Source organism: Lynx canadensis, chromosome E3 (genome assembly GCF_007474595.2).
Source record: "Lynx canadensis isolate LIC74 chromosome E3, mLynCan4.pri.v2, whole genome shotgun sequence".
In the NCBI taxonomy this organism is placed as follows: domain Eukaryota; kingdom Metazoa; phylum Chordata; class Mammalia; order Carnivora; family Felidae; genus Lynx; species Lynx canadensis.
In genome coordinates this window covers 37,973,607-37,998,003 of record NC_044318.1, presented here as the reverse complement: position 1 = coordinate 37,998,003, position 24,397 = coordinate 37,973,607, and the positions used below count along the sequence as shown (strand labels likewise).

Genomic DNA, 24,397 nt, shown 5'->3' with positions numbered 1-24,397 from the left:
CTGGAAACGATGTGTGAGCCCGGGAACGAGTGCACTCATTTACTTCGATGTGGCCCCGGGAGGTACAGGTAGAGGGGTGTGTGAAGGAGACGGGGTGGGGAGAAAGATGCCACTACGGGGATATCAGGGAGCCCATCGCCTCTGGGAGCACCTGTCCTCAGTACCCAGGAGTCCTCGGGAGGCTGATGAAAAGCCACTTTCATGCCACTTATGGTTTAGTGGTGGGGAACAGCTTCCAGGGACATTAATTTGCTGGCATCCTGGCCTGTCTATCCGCCTCGCCCTTGTAGGCCAGTGTAGTGGAAAGCCCTGACAGGTTATTGTTTTTCCCTTTTGTAATGCAAGTGGCTGACTTAAGCTGTGATGCCCAGGCACCAGTTCAGAGATGGCTATCTTGGAATAAACACAGGCCCACCTTGCGGAGCTGGATAAAGAGCCCGCTGCCTCCCACATGGAGGCTCCTTTATTTCAGAGCTCCGAGTTGATCTTGATAACTGACCACCTGGGCCACTTTAAATTCCTGCTTTTATGTCTTAAATTCACCAATAAGGAGTGAGTCTGCAAAACCCAGGCCCCCACCGTCAACCCCAATAAAAGCAGAAACCCCGGCCGTGCTCTCTCTCTCTCTCTCTCTCCGTACCTGAGGCCGCCCCGTGTGACCCCAGGTATGCTGTGTAATTCCCAAGCCTGTGAAGATTAAGCGTGCATTTTTTCAAAGTTTCCCAATGGACACTGGAAGGCACTAGAAGGTGTCTTCCAGTTGTCATGAGGACCACAACAGCCGGCCCTGTCATTACCCTGATTATTGACAGGCTGAGACCAGCATGAACGACCAACCATTGCCCTGACCAGAGAACGACCTCAGGTGGGACCCCCCCCCCGCCCCCCGCCCAGGCACTGGCAGGAAGCCCTGGGTTCACACATGAGGGGTGAGTGACAGAGGCTATGGGCAGGACATGGGCAGCACCCGCTTCCAGTCATTTTAACAGATGTAGAAAGTGTACCACACGCCTTACCCCATGTACAGCATATTCGAATTCAAAACGATCAAAGACCTAACACTGTAAAACCCTTGGAAGAAAACACAGGGGGAAAGCTTCATGACATTGGATTTCGCGCTGACCTCTTGGCTATGACACCAGAAGCACACACAACCAAAGGAAAATAGACAAATTGGACTCCATCGAAATGAAACATTTCTGCATCACAGCACACCGCCAACAGAGTAAAAAGGCAACCCATGAAATAGGGAAAAAGTGTTTGCAAATCATATGTCTGATAAGGGATTAATATCCAGAATATATAAAGAAATCCTACAACTCAACAAGCAACCAAGTACACACACAAGCAACCTGATCTAAGAAACCAAGCAAAGGGCTTGAATAGACATTTTCCACGCATGACATACAGACAGCCACGAGGCACATGGAAAGACGATCAACTCGCTCATCATCTGGATAAACAAAATGTGGTCCCTGCAGACAGCAGAATATTATCCAGCCTCAAACAGGAAGGACATTTTGACAAATGTTACAGCATGTGTGAGCATTGAAGATACTGTGCGAGGTAACATAAACCAGTCACAAAAGGGGTAAAAACTGTATGGCTCCATTTATATGAGATACCTAGAGTAAAACTGGAGATAAAGAGTAGTAGACAGTGGTGTCAGGGGCTGGGGCTGTTGGGAGCAGGGGTAGTGTTTAATGGGGACAGAGTTTCCATTTGGGAAGGTGAGAAAGTTCCATGGATGGACAGTGGAGGTGGTTACAAAACAACGTGAATTAACGCACTTAAAACTGCTAACTTTCATGTTCTGTAGATGTAACCACAATAATAATTTTTTAAAACATCCACCACATGTGCAAAGAGGGCAGATCATCATAACCGAGGGCCTTGGAAACTTTCATGGAGGAAGTATTCCCAGGCCTGGATGCATGGGTGGGATTCAGGAGGAAGCAGTGCGGAGGGGGGCAGGGGGTAGGAATAGAGAAAGTTGTCACAAGTGGGGGCATTCGGGTCCGAGGGGGACAGCCGGGATGCATCAGAGTGCCGCGTAGTCTGGTGCGATTGAAGCTCAGGAATATCGAGCCGTGGAGGAGACGCTATGACAGAGGCGACCGTGGTCACCTGGGACCTGGTCTCGGCTGGCATGTCAAGGAGGCTCTCTGGGGAGTGGCCAGGGGCTCCAGAACAGGATGGTTCTCAGTGAGACCGCTCTCATGATCTGAAGGTGGTTACTCCTCGTTCTGTGACATCCGGAGTTCCCCCATAGACACAGGAAGGACAGACTTGTCCCAACGCCTTCACTCTGTGTTAACTCAAGAGGCACTGGCTGAGCACCTGATGAAGCATCAGGCACTGTCCGAGGCCTGGGAGTGTAGCCAGAACAGAGCAAATGCAAACGCCCATGCTCCTGGTCTTGTGGACTCGTGCAGAGACACAGACACAAACAAAACTAACAAGCCCAGCAAGCGGCACGTCAGATGGTGTTAAGAGTCAGGGGAGGGGCGCCTGGGCGGCTCAGTCGGTTAAGCGGCCGACTTCGGCTCAGGTCATGATCTCACAGTTTGTGAGCTCGAGCCCCACGTCGGGCTCTGTGCCGACAGCTCAGAGCCTGGAGCCTGTTTCGGGTTCTGTGTTTCCCTCTCTCTCTGCCCCTCCCCTGCTCATGCTCTGTCTCTCTCTCTCAAAAATAAATAAAACATTAATTTTTTTTTTTTTTTAAGTAAGGGGAAAAGCAGAGCAGGGCGGAGGGTGGGCCCTGTTGCGGAGCCCCCCTGGCTTGCAGAGGCAGGGGTCACCAGTCACTGTAGCTTGTGTCTTCACAATGATGGCTTGATGGCCATTAAGAAAAATCAAATGTGGTTCTTATCCCTCCCTTACAGTTTACTAAATGTACCAACCACTAAATATTTTGTGTCTCTCATTTGAACTTGGAGGAGAACTCTTTTCCAGAGAGCTCTTCAAGCTTGGGGTTGAAGGAGGATCAGGCCTTCAGGGTCCCCTGCCAAGAGGTCCTGCCTTTTCCCATTGTCCTGGCTTAATGGCCTCAGATGGGCGTCAGTTGCCCTGGTGGGCTTGGGCTCATGCCCAGATTTGCATGTTTGGCAAATTTATTCAAGGGAATTTCTTAATTAAAACTAAAAGTGATCTGTTATTGTTCCTCATCACAGTCTCAATAATTTGAGAATGCCATTCAGAAAAGTGACGTCAACTCATGAAAAATCCCTCATCTTACCCCCCCCCCCCCCGCCCGCCCAAACCGCCTGTAGTCCAGCTTTTCTGCCGGTGGTGGCTTTTCTGTCATTACCTGGTAGATTATGCTCACATGTGTTTAAATAAAAAGATCTGGTGCGATCTGGATCACTCCAGTCCCCAGTCACGCAGTTCCTAAATCCTGCCTTGTGTTTACCCACTTGTGCGCATCCCCAAATAAATAGAGAAATAGGCCCGCTGTGCCATAGTCTCTGTCACCTTCATTTTCCTCCACCCCGTAAAAAGCTGATGAAAATACGCACCGTGGTATGGTCCGTGCATTTCCGAATGTGCGTGTTTTCAAATATATCATAAACGAGAAGAAAAGAAACTGCTAGATTGTTTGTCATACTGTCATATTATTTTATTTATCGTCTCTTGTCAGTAGACGGGCCCAGAAGCGTATTGAGATAAAAACGGAAGTACACACAAAGATAAAATTGTAAATGGGATAGACTGCTGTATTTCCTCCCATTTTCTCTCCCTCCTACCGCTGGACAGTAAACAGGAATTGGGTCAGCTGGCACCCTGTCCTCGCAAGGGAACCGCGAGAGCGTTTGCGGTCGGGTTTGCCCCAGTGCTCGCCCCCCAGCCCCGCACGCCCGCCTCCGTCTCACTGCACCACCTTGACGCCCACACGGCCCCTGACCGGGCTCCGGCTGACGGGACCGGGGACGCAGCGTCGAAAAGAAAAGGAAAGGAAAGGAAAGTGTCCTTAGACACCTCCACACACAACAGATTAGTAACCCAGAAATTAAATTCAGGAGGTGACTACAAATGAAAACACGAACTTGGGGGTAGGTAAGAGGTGGGAGGAACCTTCTGCTCGGTGAATTTTTTTTCTGTCAGGAGACATGGCGTGCTGTTTATTTCACTTGTCACAGTGGCCCAAGTTCTGCCGCGAGAAAATCACCTCAAGACGTCCTCGGGAATGACCCGGTCTGCCTGCCGCTGGCATACCTTTCACTGTAGCACATTTTAATGAAACAAATAATAATCTTGATTTCCAGGAGTTCTTGCAAATGCACATAAATCGTAGAGAGAGACTTGGGGGTCTGTCAGTCTCTTAAAAATATGTACCCCGGGGGTTCAGCATGGCAGGATTCACGCTGTTGAGAGACTGGCTCCCCGTGGTGGCCAGAGGTCAGACACACCTGTTGAGACGCTCTTGCAGGCAGGCACTAATCCCTTTGCGGAGCGATTTTGATAATGCGGAGAAAGATGACAGACGCCAAGGGGTTGCAAAAGCAATTGATAAACTGAGAAGCCACCTGATTTTCTTTAAGTGGAATATATTGGAGTGCTTTCCACCCATCCCCCAGAGGAGCACCAACATCCCTTGCTATGCATGGGAGAAGGTCAAGAATCACGAAAGATTGACTAATTAAATTACGCTTTTTTCTGTCAGAAAGCAGGTTGGGGATGGCCCGCGCCAGCCTGTTTGCAGAAACCGAGCTGCAGAACTGAACAAAAGAGCCTCTCCAGCTCCACGGTGTTGTGCTGTGTTGTGCTTACAGTGAAGCCCTGGTCAGCGGAGGGCAGGGTTTTCGCCCGTATGTAGCCCTGCATTCCTTAGCAGCTGTCCCCCAAGTCACAAAGATCCGTCTTCAAAAACTGAGAAGTAGCCTTGATTTTACACGCGGGAATTCCTGTCCACTTGGAAGAACCCATAGCCTGAGCTCTAATTTCCTTCGTGTGGTAAAATCCCCTCTTTCTTCCCCTCTCTGACCCCTTGCTGTCCCTTGTGGACCTCTGTGCCCGCCCTCCACAGACTTCTGTCCCGGGCCTGCTCTCTGCCCTTCCTACTCTCACAGAGACGTCTTCTCATCAGAATTTCGGTCACCGTCTACGAGCCGAGCAGCCGATGCCCTCTGCACCTGCCCCCCTACACGCCCCACAGGAACCTGAGGGAAGTACGGCCCCTCCTCCTCTTCCACCCTAACATGCCAACGTCATCACCCCCAGTCCTGCTCTCTCTTCCGTGTTTTCACCCCTGAGTCGCCGTGCCGTCCATCCGAACCACTCAGGCCAGCAACTGGGAGCACTTCATATAAACCAGCCGCCCAAGGCCCCTCTGTTCTCTCTCCCTCCTCCCTTTGGCCTCCCACCATCCCTTACTCGTCTCAACCCCTCCTCTGAGTCCTTCAGTGACTCCGTTCCTCACTGGATCAAGTCCCCAGCAGCAAGCAGGGCCATGGCCTTCACCTCCGGGTCCGTCCCTGCCACATCCAGACCCACTCACCCTCCAGAGCAACTCGTACCTTTCCAAACAGTCTGGACTGCCTTCTGCCTTCTTTGTCTTCCGTTCCTGAAATGCCTTTCTTCCCTCCTCTATCTGCTGATTGCCTGTCCATCTTTCAAGGACATGACTCAGGCTTTCCTAATTCCCCTGGCAGAATTAACTCACCGGCCCACACCCACCGTGTGCTGCTGTCCCCCTCCCTGCACCTCTCCTAGCCCCAGACAACCCGGTAGGACTTGCTCTGTTAACGGGACATCTTCCTCCACTAAACCCACAGCCCCTTGAGGACACTGACCTCGTGCAGTTAAAACTGAATCCCCAGCGCCGTGCCTGGCCGTAGCGCGCCTGAAATAAGAGATAATCAGTGTTGCTCCTGCCCTATGGTGGTAATCCTCTGCTAACAGTAGCCAACCTGTTATATTTGGGCGAGGCGTAATTCTTCATTTAATGAGTACCTGCAGAAGGGCTGGTATGGCCAAGGCACTTCGTTCATACAAAGATGAATAACGCGTATGTCCCTCCTTATTCCAGAAGGCGGGCAGACCTACTCGCAAATCTGATGTTGCGGTGAGATGAGAGCCACGTGGTAAAGGAGCCAGGGTACTGACTGTGCTGGCTCGGGCCGGGGGGGGGGGGGGACGGGGGGGTGGTGGTTCCCCGTTGTTGCGTCCGGATAGCCAGCTGCCTGCGTGTTAAAGCATTTCTGTAACCGCCGTGTCACCTGCACACCACAACCAATACGTGTTGCTGTTGTTATTGGCGTTGAAGAAAGAATTCCAGGGAACGTTCCGCTCAGCACGGGGAGCCTTCGTTGTCTTTTACTCCGGTTTTGTTTTCGACCCCGTTTTCTCTTTTCTTCCTCCGAATTTGGGGCCAGCTCTTTTTGGAGCAGGAAGATTCTGAGGTTTCGAGCCATCCTGTAGACTCCCATTACCTGCTGGCTCCTTGGTGGGAGCTGTCTTTACAAAAATCAAAACCCCATTGCTGGAGACACATGAGGAGTTGAAGACAGTCTTTCTGTTCTTGGGCTGTGCGACAGCTATCACACCAGTTTCTCCTCCGACACAGGCACTCCTCCCGGAAAACGTCTGCTCTTGTGTGAGAAGGACGTTCGGTTTGCTCATTTCGTACACGTTTACATGAAGTCGTGCACGGGTTTCGTATCTCAGGGCAGATGTGACTCGGCACCTTTTGGCTGAGGGCAGCATTTGTGGCTCATTATTTTGTGGTGTGGCCCCGGGAGGCACATGGGCTGTGCAGGTAGTGGACCCCACGACCTTTGAGCCGGCTGCTGCAAAGATTTCCTGAGGCCTATTTGCCACGAACATCCTCTGTGAATCAGGAAATTCAAGACCGTGGTGCTAACAGGGAAGAACCAAAATGCAGGATTCGCTTTCTCAGATGTCCTGGAAAATTCCACTTCTTTAAGGGCACAGACTCTTTTTGGAAAGAAGTCTACATTTTTAATGAGATGTTGATATCTGTGTAAGGAGGGCGCAGGGAAATGTCTGAGTGCTCGCAGCCCTTAGCGTGGGCTCTGCCTCCGGGCTGCGAATGTGAATGGAGCTGCAGCCTTCTCGAGGCTTCAAGGAGGTTTCGCACATTCATCCACATGTCCTTGGTGAGAAGCAGGGACATCAGCCCGAGCACCTGCAGGGCACCCGTGGAGAGGTCAGTGCTGGTGGAAGAGATGGGCGGAGCCCTGGGGCAGAGGAGGGGGTGACGGCTTTGTTCCCAATTCCAGGACTAATAAGGAGCCCCCGCGTTAATAAGGAGCCCCCGTGTTCGTGCAGCGCCTTCTGTGAGCCGGGCACCACATGTGCGCACACACCTACGGACATACACACACATGCACACCCACATTCGTACACATGCAGGCCCCCGCTTATAACGGCCTCGTGAAGTGCTCACGGTTTTACAAATGAAAAAGGTAGGGCTTGGAGAAGTTACGTAACTTGCTCTGAAACAGTTGGGAGCCGTGGTGGTATTTCCAGGTTGACTGGGCTCGAAACTGTCCTCCTCAGGACTGCGCCTCTCAGCTGTCGGGCACAGGGGAGCCTCAGCGGGGACGGTTGGGGGCAGGGAGAGAAGCTTGGAGCAGAAGGACCTGGGATTGGGGCCGGGGCGAGGGGAGCCTGATGGGGTCTGCTTCCAGGGACCGGGCAGGCACCTACTCACCATGCCCACGCATCCGGGTCGAACAGCGGAAGCGAGGGCTGGCAGTCAGCAGCAAGCGTGGGGTCACTGCGTGCCCTCAAGATGGGCTGTCCTCACAGAGAAACTTGGGGAGATAGGAAGTGGGGAAGGCGAGGTTTGGGGGGGGCGGGCGCCGGGAGGGATGGGAGACCGGCGGCCCCAGAAGTGGGTGTGCGCAGAACGTCCCTGGTGTCTGGTGTGCGGGCTGGGTGCACGCCCGCAGGGGCCTCGTGTCTGGACGCGGCGTCTGGACTCGCCCGCACGCTGCAGCGCTGGGCCCCGGGAAGACCATCCGGGCAGAAACGGCGACCCCAGTAAGGGAAAGTCTGTGCAGCCATCACGGCACAACAGTAGTGGCTTTTCTGTCTCTTTTAAAAACTATGAAGGATTGTTCTTTCTTTCCACCCATACCAGTGACTAGGAGTGTGGCCTAGAACCAGTGACTCCCAGCTAGGGACACTTTTACCGCAGGGCGGATGTCTGGCAATACCAAGAGACCTCTGTTTTTCACGTTACATCCTGAGATCTTGTTTTTCTTATAGGTAAATATGTCAGTTTCGACCGCCTTTACCCATTTCCCCCACCCCTGCCTCTGGCAACCACCGATGTGTCCTGTGGCTGGGAACTCCACTTTTGCAGATTCCACGTGTAAGCGCGATCGTACAATACTCTTTCTCTGTCTGCCTTATCTCCTCGGCACGATGCCCTCAAAGCTCATCTGTGTTGTAGCAAACGGCAGGATTTCCTTCTTTCTTTAATGGCTGAATTATATTCTGTAAATATACCACATTGTCTTAATCTATCTACAGATGGGCACGTAATTTGTGTCCGTGTCTTGGCTGTTGTGAGCGTGGGGGCCCAGACACTTCTTTGAGATAGCGCTGTCGTTTCCTTTGGGTCTATACCCAGAAGTGGGATTGCCGGATCCCATGGTAGTTGTCGTTTAAGTTTTATTTGAGGAGTGGGCAGAGGTTCCCATCCTCCTTTAGAATATTGCCCACAGGCCTCCCCGATCTGACCCCTCACCCCGCACATCTCCCCGTGCCCTCGGGGCTCCAGCCTGCACCCCCAGTAGCTCCTCCAACAACCCCCCCCCACCTCCCGGGGCAGTGGGTGCCTGCACCACCCTGCACCCAGGTGTCTGTAGGCCAGTTTTCCTTACCGCGCCCCACCACCACCGCTGCTGGGTCCCCTAACCCCGCGTCTCTCTGCTAGGACTTTCCCTCCCCCCTAAAGTGGCACAGCAGAGTGTTTGTCCCTTACCCCGCTTCATTCGCTGCCTTTCTACGGGTCAGTAGTTCAGGTGAACCTTCCTGTTGTTTGAGACATTTGATGTTCTTGAAGTGTACTTTTAATGCTTTTTTAATGTTTATTTATTTAATTCTGAGAGCGAGAGAGAGCAGGGGAGGGGCAGAGAGAGAGGGGGACAGAGGATATGAAGCGGCCTCCACAGTGACAGCAGAGAGCCCGATGCGGGGCTCAAACTCTCAAACCACGAGATCATGACCTGAGCTGAAGTCAGAAGCTTAACCGACTGAGCCACCCAGGCGCCCCTAAATGTACTTTTTTAATTAAACGCAGCCTGGACCATTTCCCCTAGTCAGCTCTGTAGTGACTCGGGGGTTCCGTGGGGAGACCGGCTGGGATGAGGTGCTGTTTCGGTGCTCAGGCGCTGTATTCCCGTGACCACAAAGAGGCCTCCGTCTAAAGCCGCTGCCTCTGGGGCTGCACGGTGCCCGTCCGTTGCTGACCTCTGCTGACCTCTGCAGAAAGCCTCTTCTGAGTCAACACCTTCACCTCAACCACCTAAAACCAGCCTGGGAGATGTTCAGTTGAAAACACCACAGTAAAGTCTCCATTAAGGAAATGCTTGGGGGAAGGCGTGTTCTAGTTATTTAATTTCTGGTTAACTTAGCACAACCAGAGGTTTTATCAGGAGTAAATGGCGTTACGTGAAAGGAAGATGATGGATTCGGGGTGGAGCCTTTCCTTTATTTAAATCCTTGGGGCGCCTGGGTGGCGCAGTCGGTTAAGCGTCCGACTTCAGCCAGGTCACGATCTCGCAGTCCGGGAGTTCGAGCCCCGCGTCAGGCTCTGGGCTGATGGCTCGGAGCCTGGAGCCTGTTTCTGATGCTGTGTCTCCCTCTCTCTCTGCCCCTCCCCCGTTCATGCTCTGTCTCTCTCTGTCCCAAAAATAAATAAAAAACGTTGAAAAAAAAATTTTTTTTAAATAAATAAATAAATAAATCCTTCCTCTGCCATTTGAACTCCTATGACTTTGGGCCTCAGTTTCCTCGTCTGTAAACGGGGGGCAGTAGTAGGTATTTTCTGGTCTCGTTAGATCAAATGGGGAGACGTTTATAAGTCATTTAGTGATGTGACGGTGGCTACCTGGGAACGTGGGGAAGCACGGTTACCTTCCCTCTTCCCTTGTTTTCATTCTTCTCGGAAGTAATTCTTAATACGTCGGCATATGGCATTTAAAAATCCCGTGTTCATGTAGAGCATTGAAGGAGAGGGTAATATTCCCAGTGGAGGCAGCAGTGACTCATTATTGTGGAATATTTATGACAAAATAACCAATCATTAGGGATTTCGGGTGCTTTTATATCTCAGATACTGTGGAAGAGCAGAAATAAAGAGGTCGCTTTCTTCTTTTTAAAATGCTGGATATTGGGGCGCCTGGGTGGCGCAGTCGGTTAAGCGTCCGACTTCAGCCAGGTCACGATCTCGCGGTCCGTGAGTTCGAGCCCCGTGTCGGGCTCTGGGCTGATGGCTCAGAGCCTGGAGCCTGTTTCCGATTCTGTCTCCCTCTCTCTTTGCCCCTCCCCCGTTCATGCTCTGTCTCTCTCTGTCCCAAAAATAAATAAACGTTGAAAAAAAAATTAAAAAAATAAATAAATAAAATAAAATGCTGGATATTCTTCTTTGCATCTTTTTTTCTAAAAATTGAATGTGGGGGAAAAATTGGCAGGTAAGTCTGCGTGACAGGCTAAAAATGGCAGATAAAGCACCTCTAATACTCCTGTCACTTAAAAAAGAGGCAAAAACCTTCTAAAAAGCAGCAAAAGACTAAGAGACCGAGGTGCGCAATGACAGAAGAAAAGAGACAGGACGATTCGCGGGCGGGAGATGAAGCCAGCTCCCGAGAGCAGCTGTCAGATGTTAGGACGGTGGCCACAGGGGATGAGGTGTCGGCCTGGGGACACCTGGCGCTGGACCACGGAGGGGCTGATTGCGACACGGAGCTGGAGACAGAGGGAGGAGTTAACAGTTTGTGTCTGGAACGATCTACTTCGTACCCCACTGCTGTATGCAGAATTCTCAGCAGCCAAACAGGACAGACATGAACACAGGGTGAGGTTCCCCTCCACAGAGGACACATGGGACCCATGGCTCAGGGGAGAAACCTCTGCTCTCTGGGATTCAGGGTGTCTTCAGACAGTTCCAACCTGCCACACCAGATGGTCACACGGGGGCAGGGGCGTTTCTGCGCCTTGTTAATCCACGTGCCCAGTCAGATTCGATTGAAATTTAAAGACTTTTTTTAAAAGAAGAGAGCGCTCTAGCATTGTGTTCTGTCATGAGCGCCGTCCCTGCTGTTACTGCGAGATCTGGATTCTGGGCACTTTAGTAAAATTTTGCCGCAAAGTGGTCATGGCAGCTTCGACAGCAAATGCGTAGCGTTACATCCAGAAGACCGCGCTGTGATCTTGCTGGTGGTGGTTCCCGTAAGGCAAGGACACCTCGCCGGCGGCCCCGTGCGTGTGTCATGGATGGTCCGTTTAGGAACGACCGCATTTCAGTCTGCAGCTCTCACACCCACTCCTTCAGCCAGGGTCCTGTGCCCCGAATCAAATCCAAGCAGTCACTGGACTTGTGCCGCCAACCCCGCAGGGTGAGGGCCTCCCGAGACAGGTGCGTGGGCGTGCACGAAGGGGTTTTGTGGAAATGGTCACCGCCCCACTTGAAGCTCACTTAGGGGCTGCTCCATGTTTCGGTGTGGCTGCGACCCGTGACAGAGTGGCACTGCTCTGTCCCACCCGCCCCCGGGGAGCTGTGAGCTCGGCCTTGGTGCTTCTCTGTCCCATGCACGGTCTCCCGGGGTCAGCGTGCAGCCGAGGCCGCCCGGCCTGGGGCCCGTCCTCCCCGGGCGGTGACAAGTGCTGAGCACGGGTTTCCTCTTCTGCCGCCGAGGCGGAGCGGCGATTAATGCCAAATTAGCACCTTGCTCGGTGACCTTTCAGCATTCGCTGCTGCCCTTCTTCACTTCACATAACTATTTGCAAATATTAGCTTCTCAGGTCATTTCTCCTCATCAGCAACTTTCACAGATGACAGGCAGGTTGTTAATCTGATTGGCAGTCGGCTCCTGTCCTTTGCCCCATCACGAAAGTGTCTGTACTCCGGCGTGTCGTCAGGAATCTGGTAACCAGCCGAACGGTCTCTCTGCAGTTAGAAGCGAGAGCCTCAGAAGGAGGCTGTCAGAGAGGCCCTGTGGGGCTCACTTGGGAGGCAAAGAGGCCGGGAAAGGAGAAGGCCGCTTCAGCCTTCCAGGAGGCCCCGGGACACTGGGAAGCCGGCCTCCATCAATGTCATCGGTGTTCAGTTAAAAAAAATTAATTCGTTGGCCCTGCCTGCATCAAGTTGTGTTTTTAATTGACACGAACCTTTCATTCAAAACTCACATACCGCTTAAGCAATGAAACCAGGACGCAGAGCTGTGGAGAATTAGTGGTGATACAAAGCCAGTCCTCGGTTTCCCTACCGTTCTCTCGGTGGCGCCAGCCCGCTGCGGTCGGGCGGCCAAGGACTGGTCCCTGCCAGAGCCCCCCACGCTCGCCGGGCTCTCCAGCGGCAAGCGCTAGATGAAACATTTCACATTCGCAGAACTTATATTTATTTTTATTTCCAGTCTCTGCCGTCTCCACCCTTTATGGAAATTCCTGTTCTAGAAATGTTTGATCCGTCATCATTTCCCCCAAATAAACAGCGGTAAAGTGTACTGTGGGTAGTTTCATTTCGATACTACATGGATTTTAGAGAAAAGTGGCAAAAACGTGTGCTGGTTTTTTTTCTTCCTTGTCACCAGAAGTAGGAGCTAAATTATTTATAGTTTTATACTCGCAAAACAGAGGTGGATTCAGGATATTTACTTCTCCGAGAAGAAAAAGGGATTGAAAGTACACGGGCAGAACAGAACCCTTTGTTGATTGAATGTGTTTGCTCCGAGGAGTCCCCTTTGGGCCCAAGTACGAGAGCCGGCCGCTTTCGAACACCACACGTGCCCAGCAGAGTGCCCGACACGCGGAATATTTGTGGCACTGAGCAGATTTGAAAGTAGTGGGGGGGACTAGGTAACTCAATAAGCAAAGTCTTAAGTCAATAAAAAAATAAAGTCAGCAAGCAGTTCGGAAAACGTTCCTCACTTCACAGTCCTTAGCCACGTGACGTCCAGGCGGCGTTGTGACGCTCTGGTTCCCTCAATTTCTTGCCAGAACGTACCCTTACCGGCCGTGGGTTTCACACCAGGCTCCCACGGTCGGATAAAGGCCAGTGACAGTGTCCTCGCCCAAGGGCTTCTCACGGGGAGGGCGGGGGGAGGTTGGGGTAGGGTCCTGACGCCCGGGCGTCCCGTCTCCGTGACTCGACAAGACCCCCTGTTCGTTCTGTTCCAGTCTCCACATCCTCCCTACTTCGGAGGGTCCATGGTCTTCTGCTTTCTCTGCCACAGGAGATGCTGGCGCCCCCGAAACCGTGGCTCCCGTCATTGTGATCCCCCCAGGCAACAGAAGTGTGGTGGCCGGGTCCAGCGAGATCACCTTGGAATGCGTGGCCAATGCCAGGTATGCTGCCGGTCGCCCCCTGGGCCTACAGAGCCCGTATAACTGCCCTGAGGTTTATCTGGAGTGGAAGGACGCACCACACGCATGCTCTGCCCTTGTAGCAACGGTGGCCTTGTGTGTCCAGCGGGGCTATGAGCACAGCGGGCCGGGAAGACAGGGAGCCGAATTCCCAAGCCTGGTGCCGCAGTACTTACGTTGACGGTGATGTTCGTGCCGGAAAGCACCGCTTTTCAGTTTAGCCGTGGGGGACTGTGGAGATCCTCCTCCTCGGAGACTCCAGACGAGGACGAGCCAGGAGTGAAATCCCACGGGGGCACTGGAAAGAGTTAATCCCTCCTCTCCTCCGCCGTCCGAGGTGCTATCGGCCTGGCTCGTGGTGGCTCCAGAATCGAGTTCCCCTGATCATGCCTCCCGTGTAGCCGTGTCCCCTAGTAGTATTTATTTTAAACATTCTTTTCCCGAGCACATGGAGTCGTTAGCACTTATGGTCCATTGCTGCTGCAATTAGCTCTCCTTGTTCAGTAGCCCTTGAGCGCAATGTATTGTTGACGCATGCCGCAAGGGAGCACAGTTGTGTCTGGATTGATTTTTAAATGTCCACTGTTCAGCCCGCCATGGTTCCTGGTAGAATTAGCTTTGTCAGGCTTGTGCTGAATGCCTCAGATTATTGTTATTGCCATCTGCGTGACTCACAATTATCGTCACTAATGCTCTCCCAGGCCTGTTGAGTTGCTGAGCGTGAACTGGAAGAGAAACGGGGTAAGGGTCACCAGTGGGCTCCACGGCTTTGGGAGACGTCTCACCATCAGCAACCCGACGTCCGCGGACACCGGGGCGTACGTCTGCGAGGCGACACTGACGGGAAGCACTTTCGAACCAGCCACGGCGAAAGCCTTTCTTTCTATCATAGGTAATGCTCAGCCGCCTAGCGTCACCCGCAGCCTCAGGTGGCAGTCCCACAAGGGCACGTCCTGGGAAACGGCACAGCGACACCCGCGTTTCACCGGCTTTCTTTCTCGCTCAGGAGATGAGGGCGCAGTTAGATGAGCTTCCAAAGTCACCCCACTCTTCCTTTTCTGAGAACATAAACCCCTTAAATCCAAAGCGCTGATATTCTGAGTACCTACTAGAAGTGGTATTCTGGATACTTCCGATCATAAAGCATGGGGGATGGGGGGTGAGGTCCTTGTGGCGTAGATCTTGAGCCGGCTCCTGCACCAGTGAGCTCCTCTGTTACTCTCACCGGGCTCTTATGATCAGTTTTCAGAGATCTTTTGACCCAGAAAAAGAAACTTCTGGATAATACCTTTCATGAGGTTAAAAAGTGGGAACAGAGCCGCTCCCCCTAGAACGTGCGCCAAGTGTCATTCCTGAGCCGAGGAGAGCGAGAAGTTAAAATGAGGCACACGGGAGTCGCGGTGCACGCTGGCGAGCATCGGTGCCCGGGAGGCGTGCCTGGTGTGGTGGCAGAGGGAGGCCTCGCTTTATTTTCGGATTGCGAGAAGATGACACTGAATTGTGAGGCAGGTCCTTTATTTCTTACGTTCTTCAGTTCCTGTAACACTTTCTGGTCTTCTTAGTGGCTGCGGTCACTGTCGTCGTGACCTGTGCAGCGGAGTGGTAGCCGCAACAGGTAAGAGGTCCCCTGGAGGCCGACCCTAGGAAGGGGGATCTCCACCTCCTCTCTCCTCTTCGGGAAGAAGAGAGCCAGAAACGAGAAGGGTCAAATCCGCAGAGAGCCCCGGGCAGGGTAGTGGCTCCTCACGTGACATATTTTGCCGTTTACCGCTTCACAAATTAAGAAAAAATAAAAGCTCCTATTTTCATATGACATTGGCCAGAGTAAGGAGAAATCCTGCAGAAAAGGCCGTTTGCCCAGAGTGCATCACGTTCCTTTAAGTCATTGTGAAAAGGCTCCACGGCCCGTGAACGACTCTGTCAAATACACGCCAACCTGTCATCCCCTCCGAGCGGAGCACAGAGATTTTTAAAGTACGGGAAAGCAGGCCTGGAGACCCACACCGCTGCCGACTCCATGCTGGGGGCTGTGCTGGCTCTCTGGCTGGCTCGCTCTCTGTGCCTTCGAGGCAGAAACACCACAGCCCCCTTCCCTGCGAGGACGCCCCACGAGGGTCTGTGTGTAGCTGTATGAGCACAGACAGCACAGAGCGAACCAAAATTAAAATTTGCGGCATGGAAGTCTCCAGGAGACAGCCCTAGATTGTGTTAAAACATTTTAAGGTAATTTAAACAGGAGAAGAAATTTATCTTCCTAGAAACCAGAATGTTTGTTTCCATCATAATTCCTTTTAAAAATATTCAAGTCTATCATGTGAACTTTGGTTTTGCATTTACAGCTGAATTCCGAAGCAGATTGCTCTGTATTCTCTAGAGTTCCCGTCTCTCTGCATGTCCTGGCTTTTAAAGGTATACAGTCTGCGAATGTAAATGTGGATTTACATCCCCTTTTATTCACAAGAATTTGCTGTGACAGGTAGGATTTTGTGGTTGAATCACCCTGGAAAAGCCCTGAAGAGTGCCTCTGTCAATCCGGAGCGGCCTGGGAGATCACGGAGGGAGGGTCCCCAGGCCCCGTGGGGCCGGGCAGGGAGGTGTCCCTGCACAGGCAGCTGGAAGAAGGCGGGAGCGCACTGGCTTTCGGTCACTTTGATCGCGCACTGATGAGACAAGACAGACCAGTGGCCGCTCTTTGCTCCGCCTGTCAGCCTCGCTGGTGTGTCGCTCGATCTCTGAGGTTTAAAGGGAATCGCAGGGGTCTGGCTGCGGGCAGTGTCATACCTGCCGGAGGTCCTGGTGACTCTGCGTGACCAGGAACGCCGGCCTCCTGGGTCCATGTTCCCTTCCACAGCCTCCTCCGTAGCCTCCCCCGTCTCCCTGCCACTCACACCCCGTGTGGTGAGGCAGACGCCTCCGTCTGCCGGCATGTCCCCTCGCCCTCCCTGCCTTGACCGCCAGTGCCGCCATTCCTTCCTGTGGCCTTCCCTGGCCCCCGAGTCCAGGCGCCCACTGCACAGGGCCAGGCACGTACCACGCGGGGCCCAGGCACTCACCACGTGGCAGGTTGGAACACAGATCTGACAGACTGCCGGGTGGACAGCAGGTTGGAGCACGGGTCTGACAGACCGCTGGGTGGACAGTGGAGCTCCCTCTCTGTTGTGATGGGGATATCATTTGGAGGTCGTGCTCCATCTTGGCTTTTCCCAGTAGATGAGCCGACTTGGTCACGTGCTCATTTCAGCTGCCCTGCCTCTCCCGGTGGCGTTTCTGTCACCTCCCAGGTAAACCGTGGCCGTGAACCTCGTCTCCCTGTCTGTGTCTCTGGGAGGCCGACCCAGCGCTCTGCGCCCACAGACTCTGAGCACCTGTGCCTACCTGTGCTTGGGATGAATGCCTTTCCGCCCCAGGCCCCACCTCACCTGGTGGTGAGTCTGCGTGTCCTTCGAGACCCCTCCCCGAGGTCACCACCTGCTCCAGAGCGTGCGTGCGGGCATCCTGGTGGGTCAGCCGGGCACTGCGTGTAACAGGGCGGGCTGTGGGGACAGGCCTGGGCTCACACTCTCCCAGCACCACCCACTGGCTCAAACCAGGCCCCCTGCCTCTGTTGGTCCCAGTTTCCACATCTGTAAAACGTAGACAAGGTAGGAGATCGTACCGCTTCCTACCGTGAGCAGTAAAAGGCAGTGCTGGTCACAGAAGCGCTAAAACGGTGGCTTTGTTAGTTGGTGGTGCCACTCTGTCACAGCACGGGGGACGCTGGTTGTTTACCAGCAGCTGGTCACACGGCACACGTTTTCCACAAGTAGCGTCTCTGAAAGCAGAATGTGTCTCGCAGTCCACGGAAGCGTTTTCTCCTCTCTTGGTCGTAAATAAGACAGCGATGCCTCTTACCCCCGACTGCAGCGTCTCAGACGTGGTGAGACATATTGCGCCCATCTTCCTGTCCCGACCGGCAGACCGACGCTTTCTCCTGTCACCACCGTTCACGCGCTTGCCCTGCTCCAGTGAGCGCCGGCGTCCTGGCACGCCGGCTCCCGCCGCGCTCACACACGGGTTGGGGAGGGTGGGTGCAGTAGAGGGCGGTCTCTGGTTTGCACATGCAGATCATCCAGGAACTCCCATACCGTAACTGTCATCAGAATCACAAATCACACGTAACGTCTCTTGGCTGATAACAGTACCACAGTCGCAAAGTTCTACCGGTACCGAACTGAGAGCGAGCCCCTCTCAAATGTCCGAACCCCAACATAAAATCTTCCCTTCCCCCGCTCCTCCCTTCCTCCCGTCTTTCTCTTCCTTCCTTTCCTCCACTTCCATGTATCGAGTCTCCATCTCTGACACCGTACGGAGCACCGGGGGCAGAGGGGTGGAGAGGTAGCCATGCTCCCAGGCATCAGGGATTCTCGTGCGGGAGGCAGCCCCTTCACGAGGCTGTCACAACTCAGCACAGTGAGTGCGAGGCTGTGGGGAGGGGCGCCCTGACCCTCACACGGCAGGTGCAGGGGGCAGAGGCTGTCTTGGCACGTGGCCAGAACAGAATCCTACAGCGAGCCGAACCCTCTCGCGCTGCCCTATAACTCATTCACGTTGGTTTAGGATAAACTCAAGATGTCTCCTTTCTGGTTTTCCAGATGGCCTGTGTTAGAAGCACCCACGTTAATCATTGGTGCCCCGTCACAGCTAGAACTTCTCTGTAGCACAGGTCATGGCCGAATGAAGCTCAGAAAACAGAGCTGTTACAGAGCTGTTTCTAAAGCGAGGAAAATTCATACAAGGCGAACAACCAGCGGTGTTTGGGTTGTTTGCCCTGTGTGCGGGATTGGCGGGCTGGCCGTGATGCCCCAGGAGGGAGCAGGGAGGGTGTTCCTCTGGGGACCGTCTGTCCCCCAGGGCCCCCAGGCCGTCTCTGCCCTCCTGCCCACACGCCAGCCGTTCGTGGAGGGCACAGCGTGTGCGAGCCCCTGGGCTGAAGCACTGGCGTGGGCCAAGCGCGAACAGGGAGGATTTGCCAAGATGAATAGGACACACCTGCTCCCCGAAGGGCTTCAAGGATTTAAGGTCTTTGGTAACCTCCAGTGTATCTCTCTCCAGCAGACAGTTTTTGCGTCTCGTCTGAGACCGTGCCGGGCGCTACCAAGACGGCGATGAGGAGGATGCCGTCCTTCTCCGCGGAAGCTCCGGTGTGGAGGGGGGACCCTGCCCGAGGAGGTCGGGGGCACTGTGCAGAAGAAGGGTGCTAGGGCTGAGCTCGCGACCGACACGGCGTTTGCCTACAGCTGCCTCCTGCATAGGAGCTGGAGCCCAGGGGCTGCTCGGGTCCCCTAGTCCCCGCGGGCAGGCTCAGCCGGTTTCTCTGCTGCTGGTGTCAGGAGGCCAGCGTCAAGGCTTTGAGTGGGCTGGGCTCTTTCCTGAGTGTTTTGGGACAGGATCTACCTCCAGGCTCCCTCGGGGTGGGCAGAGTCTTGTGCGTGGGCTTGTGCATGGCTTGTGAGACCGGAGTCCCCGCATCCTTCCTGGCTGTTGCTCGGGGTCACCGTTAGGCTCCAGAGCCCCTCCCCCTGGCCTGGGCCACCTTCTTCTCCACAGCCAGCAGCACAAGCCAGTTCATCTCCTCTGCCAACGGCAAGGAAGCCGCTGCTTTTAGGGGCCCCGGCGATGGGACTGGGCTCACCGAGCTAATCCAAGACCAGCTCTGCGCTCTAACGTCGACGGCCTTAATCACACCGGCTGAGGCCATCTTGCCATGTAGCCCTCGTGACATGTTTTCAGGTCCTGGTGACTAGGGGGTGGACGCCTTGGGGCCATTCTTCCCACTGCAATGGACAGAGACACCAGGTGTGGACGATGGTACTAGAAGGGCACACCGTGGAGTGAGTTGGCCATTCTGGAGCTGAGAGGAAGACAGAACAGGGGGCATGCATGGGTCTTGTGAGCCCTACTCAGGACCGGCCCTGCAGATAACACTTGGGAGCTTTGGCAGGAGAGTGTGATGAATCCTTGGTGCACACGGACCGTCTGCCATAGCTGCCTCCACGAGGCCGGAATGAGTGCTTGAAGTCCCTGACGTTTTGGAGGGTGGAGAATTTCACAGCGACTCCGGTCTTAGGCTTCCAGGGAGACTTCCCATCTCCTGGTCCAAGACTGGGCAGTGGGGGTCCCTGGGCGGATGTGGAGGACGATCAGCGTGGCCGCCATCTCTCAACCTGGGATGGGACCATTTTCTTGATGTCTTCGTATTGTTTCGAGAGAGAAGAAAGTGTTAGTTGCCATCCCCAGTTTTATTGGCTGCAGTCGTGGCAAAGTTTTGAAATTCCGGTGTGCACCACTGTTGGCAGTGTGCCCTTTCTAGAAAGGGTCGCTACCAATTAGCTGAGTCACACACCTGGCCCTCGGAGATTAAGTGGCCGCAAGAGTTTGTGCGTAAGACAACTCGCTCACGACAGATTTTCCCCAGTACTCAACCCACAGCCCTTTGGTTGTGAATATGCTCGCTATGCCCCCCGCTTTTTCCCGTATAGCTGACTACGTATAAGAGCAGCCGGGAGTCCAGAGAAAAAGGTCTTCTGAGCACCTGTTGAGTTATGTTAATACAAAGGGTGAGCAGTGAGAGAAATCGTCACGTGCACATGGTGGGGGAGGCAAGACCATCACAATCAGAAGCTGTGCAGGCCTTTTCAGAGTCTTGGCCGCTGCACACCCACTTTGCTTTGCTCAGCCACCTGGAGAAGTTTCAGGAACAGGGCAAGAGTAAATGAACAAACACGCTCTGTCCGTGCCATTCCTGGCCTTCCTCGTTGTCTGCCTCTAAAACCTCCCTGGTTATCGGCTTCAGAGGAGAGAGACAGCGCTTTGCAAGCTTTGGCCGGACGCCCTTGCAGACTGTGCCCGGGGAGCCTGACGGCCCTGCTGCTGGTGCTGCAGAGGGTGTGGGGTGAGGCGCCCATGGTAACCGTGTGGGGTCGGGAACAGCAGTGTTCGCAGATGAGTGGCCTCAGCCAGGCCTCTGATGCCCCCCGGCCTGAGAGTCATGCCTCTGCTTAGCTCCCGCCAGCTTCGGGCCACTGTGTGGAGAGTGCCCCAGGTCTCTGAGCCCGGGCTGGGTCCTTCCCTGGCACGTGGGGGAAGCCTTGCGGCGTCGCGGAGGAGAGAGGGGCGACACCAGGACGCTGGCCCGGTACCTGAGGAAGGCTGTCTGGTCCTGGACACGTTGACCATTCATTTGTGTGGGTTTTTATCATCAAAGTGCACTTCCTCTTGGATGAATCTCACGGGACTTGGGCCAAGTGAAAAAAACCAGCTCCAAAGGTCACATGCTGTGTGATTCTGTTCCTGTCACATTCTTGAAATGACAGAATTATACACGGTGAACAGAGGAGTGGTTGCCGGACGCGACGGATGGGACGTTGGGTGGCCATGATCGTGAAAGGGCAGCGTGTGGGACCCTGGGGTAACGGACCCATTCTGCCTCTTGACTGCAGATACAGAGGCCTGCACCCTGGTAACATCGTGTAGGGCTAAACCCTCACCCGCGCGTGCGTGCTCCCACATACATGTACAAGCAAGACTGGGGGTGGGGGGGAGGGTGGGAGGAGGCCAGGTCACCTGTGTCACTGTCAGTACCTTGGGTGTGATGTTGGACTGTAGTTTTTTGCAAGAGGTCACTGTTGGGGCGAGCTAAGTAGAGGGTGCCTGGGGTCTCTATTCTATTATTTCTCACAATGGTGTGGACTCTACAATGACCTCAAAATACGATGTTTAATTTAAAAAAGGAGAACCGTAATTAACCAGAGGCAAATGTTGACTTCTTCACTTGGTCTTTTTTTTTTTTTTTTTCCTTTTCCCTCATGTCCCTTCCATCGGACCATGGAGGTAGATATCGACTTTAGCATTCACTGATGAATATGGGGCATGACCTACACACAAGGGCCTTGACGGGACGCTGCTCCTGCATCGTTAGAATACAAATATTGCTGCTGTCATGATTATTGATGGAGGAAATGCGGCTGAATGTGAACATTTGAGTGTATGCAGTGAAGACCGCCTTGAAAAGAGACTGTAAATCTCTGCGGTGTGTCTTTAGGCCCAGTCTACACACGACCAAAGCCCAGTAGAGGGGTCTGCGTCCTCCAGTGAGGGTGCCGCCCTGGCCTCAGCCAGAGCGGGTGTTCGGGCAGATTGTGGCCGCCTGAGTGGCCCCGGTGATTGCAGACTTGGAGGCCACACTTTACCCTCATCGAGAGACCTTCGGTCTTTGCCCCTCGCTCACTTCTCGGAAAGGGTGTTTCCACTTCTCCTTTCCCTCTCTTAGGCTCCACTGTGTTTTGAAGCCCCCGACGGTATAGGAGGCATGCCAAGCTGTACTGTCCACCTTCAACACAGTTACGGTGAAAATAAGCCACTCTGGGAAGACCGTGCCCAGAAATTAATTATCACGCAGCAAATGAATACTACAGCCTTTTGTTATCGTGATAATGAAATCACTACCGCCTTCATACTGGATGAATCTGGCCACACCACTGTTGAAGTTTCGCTGAATAAACCGAGAAAAATATTGCAGTGTACTCTCCAAGGAGATTCACTGTTTAATACACCCACTATTTTTTGTTGAATAAGCGAGGGGAGTATGTAGAGATATACAAGCAGTGGACTTTCCTCTGCAACTAAAGATGGATGAGGGGCCCTTTTTCTTTCTTCTCTTACCTATTATTTAGCCTTCCATTGAAGTAGTAAATCTATATTTTGGAGAAGAGAACTGCTAAGACTTTAAAGAAATATGTTAATAGGCTGTCGTGACAGAGGCCCTGACACAGGCCGGATGCCTGGCTGTGGCACTTTATTTGACATGCTTCATGCGTTGGTGCTTAGTTTAGATACTGAAGCAAACTGGCCTATAAAATACTGTGCTGTAAATATAAACCTTTATGAACCTCTTGGGATCATCCTTCTAAAACGTGAATTAAGATATTCCATGATTCAAGCACATAAACGAAAAAGTAGCCATCACCCTGAGTAGTAATTTGCTTTCTCAAACCTTAGAATATAAATTGCCTTTGGCCTGTGCTCGCTGTGTGCACGATGGTAACTAATGAACTTTTTGGAAATATTTTTCAAAAGGAGTCCAAGCTTTTTCAGGCTATACAGGTCATCTGAAATACACCTCTTTTGCTTAGGGGTATTTTTTTCTCTTGTTTAAAGAGCCACCATATTTTACCGCTGAGCCCGAGCGTCGGATTTTAGTGGACGTGGAAGAAACCGTGGACATCGTCTGTCGAGCAATGGGTGAGTGTGGGGAGGCTGCTCCCCACGCAGCCGTGACGCGGAGGGGCATTTTCCAGGGCGGGCTCCTCATCGTTATGGGGACACACGTTGACAGTGACGTCAATCACAGGGCCTCTGGAACAGAGCGGACCTCTGTTACTGGGCATGTGACCTTGAGGCAGGTTTTTGGCCTTGCTGAGCCTTTGCTTCCTCCCCTGCAGAGCAGAGATAGTACCTGTCACCCACAGGAGCGACAGGGAGGCCTTAACCCCATCCGTCCCGACAGAGACAGACAGTCTTGTCTTCCAGTGCTCTGATTCCACCAGTGTGCCCCCCAAGACTTGGGGCAAGAACTTCTTTCTCGTCCGTGGGGTGATTGAGGCTCGCGCCTATGTGTTCTCCTTAGTAAGAGAGATGGTTTTAAATTCTTTGCACAGGAAATTCTTCCTTTTTTTTTTTTTTTTTTTTTGCCTTTCCAGTTTTGGGTTGACTTTTTCTTTGTTATTCCAGTAATTTCCCCCCTCGTCCCCATGCCTTGATTATGAGCTGTCCATAGTCTCCGTTGCCTGTCAGGCAGCACAAATAATTATACTAAAACCCATAACTGAGACAAGCTTTTTAAAGGCAATTTCATTAACAATAGCTATGCTAGTGCTCTGGAAACTGTCAGTGAAAAAGGACATTTTTTTAATGTTTAAACCTGTCCATCTTACGGCTGGGTATTTTATTCTAAGAGCTCGGAGAGTAAGGATTGCTCACGATTTTGTAAATCTTCAAAACAGCTTCATAAAAGAGATACTATTATCTCAGAGTACACATTTGAAAACAAGACCTTAGAAAGCGAGGGTAAGTAACGTGCTCAAGGCGCAGAGCCAGGGGGATGAAATGAGCTACTTATAAAATCATGGCCCAGCATCTCGCATGCAGGAGCATCTCATTAAATACTGGACCACCTGCCGGGGGTCACGTGGCAGTGGAGGCAGGATCCAAACCCAAACCCATCAGCTACCAAAGCAAGGGCTTTGGCCAGGTCGCCTGGCTTCTCCCGGAGAGCTGAGGTCCTGGGACCCAGAGCGCATGTCCACCAGTCCCCAGGTCCGGGCATGTCGTTCTTCGTTTCTGAAAAGTAGTGGTGTCCTGTGAACAGCCCTGATGGTTCCTGTAGTGATCGGTGTCTGCCGTGGGCACCTCTACCCACCGTGCTTCGGCCCAGAGGGCGTTGGCTGAGGGGCTCGGTTCTCAGCCCCTGGTCAGCTCACAGCAGCCCTGCTGACAGACCTGTCCTGCTCGCGCCCTCCTCTGGTCTGGCTCTGCCCAGGCCTCCTGGGGAGGGGCAGAGGAGAGTGATGTGAGCGACATGGAAAGCTCTCCCTAGCTACAGGTTGTATTGTTCTCTCTTTTTTTATTTTTATTTTTCATTTTATTTATTTATTTTGAGAGAGAATGCACACAAGTAGGGGAGGGGCCGAGAGAGAGGGGGAGAGAGAGAGAATCCCAAGCAGGCTCCATGCTGCCATCATAGAGCCCAACGTGGGGCTCCATCCCATGAACCTTGAGATCATGACCTCAGCTGAAATCAAGA

General features: G+C 53.1%; 1 protein-coding gene across 1 annotated transcript in view; it reads left to right on the top strand.

Moving 5' to 3' along the window:
- LOC115503971 (protein sidekick-1-like) overlaps nucleotides 1–24,397 on the top strand; it is a 351,671-nt gene that overhangs the window by 279,894 nt on the left and 47,380 nt on the right. The window contains exons 5-7 of the mRNA XM_030300558.1: nucleotides 13,428–13,539; nucleotides 14,259–14,449; nucleotides 22,753–22,836. Coding sequence (XP_030156418.1) covers nucleotides 13,428–13,539; nucleotides 14,259–14,449; nucleotides 22,753–22,836 — 387 coding nt within the window. The remainder of the gene's footprint in view (nucleotides 1–13,427; nucleotides 13,540–14,258; nucleotides 14,450–22,752; nucleotides 22,837–24,397) is intronic.